Source organism: Temnothorax curvispinosus, unplaced genomic scaffold, assembly GCF_003070985.1.
Source record: "Temnothorax curvispinosus isolate PA1 unplaced genomic scaffold, ASM307098v1 QBEX01016827.1, whole genome shotgun sequence".
Taxonomy (NCBI): Eukaryota; Metazoa; Arthropoda; class Insecta; order Hymenoptera; family Formicidae; genus Temnothorax; species Temnothorax curvispinosus.
In genome coordinates, this window is record NW_020226607.1 from 1 (window position 1) to 3,396 (window position 3,396).

The 3,396-nt window shown below is 33.5% G+C and overlaps 1 protein-coding gene across 2 annotated transcripts; it reads right to left on the minus strand.

Annotated features, from left to right (window-relative positions):
- Positions 1 to 6: 6 nt before the first annotated feature.
- LOC112467072 (integrin beta-3-like) lies at positions 7 to 2,976 on the minus strand. 2 transcript variants are annotated; one of them, XM_025035539.1, is made up of 2 exons: positions 2,582 to 2,976; positions 7 to 1,398 (listed from the first exon to the last, which is right to left on the minus strand). In XM_025035539.1, the coding sequence occupies exons 1-2, from the start codon at positions 2,615 to 2,617 to the stop codon at positions 1,147 to 1,149; spliced, it is 288 nt and encodes a 95-aa protein (XP_024891307.1). In that variant the 5' UTR covers positions 2,618 to 2,976; the 3' UTR covers positions 7 to 1,146. The 2 variants fall into 2 exon arrangements, with proteins under 2 accessions (XP_024891307.1, XP_024891306.1); XM_025035538.1 differs by having other exon boundaries at positions 2,379 to 2,957.
- Positions 2,977 to 3,396: the final 420 nt, after the last annotated feature.

Here is a 3,396-nt window from a genome sequence, read left to right on the forward strand (position 1 = left end):
GTAAATAGAATTCGAGCCAATCATTACAATTTAGGAGAGTCATTGGCAAGAAAAGGTTTTATCGATTCGTCGGAATGTGAATGTGGGCACGAGAAGGAGGATATCAATCACGTGATCTGGCAGTGCAGTATATACGACCGACAGAGGAAGAAGATGGACGAGGAGTTGGTGAAGCGCGGCATTGCGGAAACCGAGGCTATTGAGGTTATAATACAGCGAGAAGACTGGTTCAAGCTTGGAGTGATTTACAATTTTGTAAAAAAGATTAACAGAATTATTATTAGTTCTTCAATATATGCGTCACATAGTCCAAAGGCAGGACTGAAGGCGTCTACGCTCCTGACCCGATAGGAGCAACACAAAAAAAAAAAAATATTAAAACTACAATATCTTTTATAACTCATCGTCAACACCAAGTTTTCTTCTTATCATTAGAAAGATTATTATTTTAACTACAATTTCTTAGTTTTTTGTTTACCTGGCTCGCAAACTTGCCAAGAAAATACACGTCACTTCCGGTAAAAATTTTAATGTTTACCATATGCCATGTGTTAAAAATGCGAATTTCAATACTGATATTTTTAAAATTTTTATCGTCAACCTATGCTAAAGTTTTGGGCATCGGTTCGTTGTGGTTCACTTTACAACATAATTTAATTTCATAAAGATCTGTCGTTTTATGATCGAGGTAAGAGCCTCCTTAAGTAAGACAACGAAAACTAAGCACAAAATACAATAAGTAGATTTCTTTTAATGTCATGTCTCAAGTACGTCTCAAGTGGCTTCAAGCTACGCTATATATACACATAGAAAATTACGTGAATTACGATAAAACTTTTATTGTGACATAAAAATGACATTAAACAATCTTGAACTTTGTCTAAAATTCTCAAAGACTAACCGATGAAAGATTCACAACCTAACATTATTTATAAAAGAGTTTATGTCTTAAATTTTATGCAATTCTTAACATTTCCTACTCTCCTTATACACCCTTTAATGCAATTAATTTATCCAATGTCACAGGAGTAAAGAAATAAAATTACTTTACAAACGCGTACTTATTATTTATTAACTGGCTCCCTATCGATGGTATCAATAACTAAAGTTTTCACTACTTTATTATACTTATATTAATTGAGATCTTTACTTAGCCGGTCTATATTGAAGCGTCACCACTTGGTTGGAACGCGGTCTCATCCTGAGTCGCAGCTTCTGCGGTCTCAGCTGCACCGGCTGTACCGTACGGTCATTGGAGACATCCTGGAAATCCATGTTCGTCAACACCCGAAGTGATCCCGGTGGGGCCGCGCGTATTTCCACATTCGGACAGCCAAACGCCCGCAGACGCTCAGGCACGTTGCACCTCGGTTTGCCGTACGTGGAATTTGAGTATGACTAAAGTACAATTGCGGAAAAACAAGCAAGTCATGTTGTGGTTACGCGTCTCAATGAATTAAATCATCCCGTGTCGAAGCTTCAAGAAAAACTTAACATGTTGAACGTTATACAACAATCGCTTAATTTCGCAAAGTTAATTAGAAGGAATACTATATTAAAGAGTGTACGCAGAGTGAGAAAAAGATGCGAGGACCTCAAGTCGGAAATGAAGTGTTTTCATAAATAAAGTCTGACATTAACTAACAATAAGAAGCAATAGTTTACGATTTATCTTATTCCTACATATATTTTGACATAAAAAATATAAAATATCTCATAAAAATATAAAATATTCATAATAAAGCATTAATAAAGTATTCATAATAAGTATCTCAATGACTTTACTTCAATATTTTAATGCACCAATATAAGGACAGATGAATGAGATGAAATGATAAGACAATAAATAATGAAATGAAAGAATTAATGTAAAAAAACGTAAAGATGTATACAATTTGTAGAAGTAAAATATACAAAAAATTATATTTATCTCATTAAAAGAAATATCAATGACGCTGATATCTCATTAAATCGCATGCTATGAAAATTTTTTGCTTGTATCATATTTCTTCGCTGAAAAAAATGTAGGTAACTTTTGTTTCAACTTTTTTTCAAAAATGCTTTATCTTTGATACTAAGACTCCCGTCATTTTGTCTTATCTCATGTATATACATTTTACTTATTTATTAATAGATTTGTTAAAAATATATGGTATTAGTTTATTAACATGTCAATGTTATCAATGTTATTATCAATGTTATTTATTAATGTTAATATCCACTATTACAACGATAAAGTAAAGTTGTTTCATTGAGACAATACGCAAGTTATTATACAAAATCTCGCTGAATGTATTTTAAACGAGTGACCATTACGGTATTCAACGTGTTAATAGAAACTTCGATGCTATAACATTCTCAAAATATGAAACATTTACCCAATCACTGCACCAGGCGCAAGCCAAACTCGCTTCTAAACAATTCTCACAAGTACTTTGAGACGTGCACAAGCTCAACATTTTCGTATCGACACTCAGACATATCTTCATGAGGTATAGATTCACCGTCAGAACAAACAGCAACGATGCACGAAACTTCATTTTATTAAATAACAAAATATTTAACACACAGAAATACATACATGTACACACACTATATCGTGATTAAAATCGAACATCTCTTTTCGGATATCTTTTTTTTAGATTTGCGCTCTATCTATATCGATCGCTCATTCGACTTCTTACAAGCGTTGATCGAGACTGTACTACGTAAATTATGAGACATATCGCAACGCGTTACGTATTTCTTCAAGCGAATTGTTACGCGCGCGTGTGCCACAGGTGCCACATCGGAATCCCAAATACAGCACGAGCAATCGGTAATGCGAATAAAACTGTAACGCGCGTCTGTTTTCTTCTTATCAGCGGCACGATAACGATAAAGCTCATATCCGCGAATCGCCGATTTAGCAAACGAACAGGTTCCCGATTATCGCGGCGCCATACCTATTACTGATACCATTTATTATTATATATACTATTAACGGACCTATAATCAACTATCAATTTTAATCTTTACTTCTTTTAATTTTTTATTTTTCCTATTTATTCACTATTGTTTCAATTATTCACTTTCCGTGGCTTATTTTAGGAAGAAAAGGTCCTATATATAAACACATGCCCTAAATTGCTTCGTTTTTAAAATACAGTGTCAAAATTGTGAAAAAAATATAAAAATTTCGAAAATCTGGAAAACATTTAGAGATATTCAATATTGGTACGCGTACATGTTGATTAAAAACCATTTTCCAGTGAACCGATGAAACATTTTTAGATCCGTCAGGGGCGTGCAAATGGGTAATCATACATATTAAACAGAATAATAAATTTCTTTCGCCAGTATATAGAATAACAATTAAAGTAATTTAAATCGACCGTGACTGGCAATATATAGCGT

What these genes read in the sequence shown, in the direction of transcription:
- LOC112467072 (XM_025035538.1), bottom strand. Translation starts at nt 2,579, where the DNA reads ATGTATTTCTGTGTGTTAAATATTTTGTTATTTAATAAAATGAAGTTT. An exon ending in GCGCCTGGTGCAGTGATTGG is followed by an intron (nt 1,399 to 2,378) that starts GTAAATGTTTCA and finishes ATTGTACTTTAG; the next exon opens with TCATACTCAAATTCCACGTA.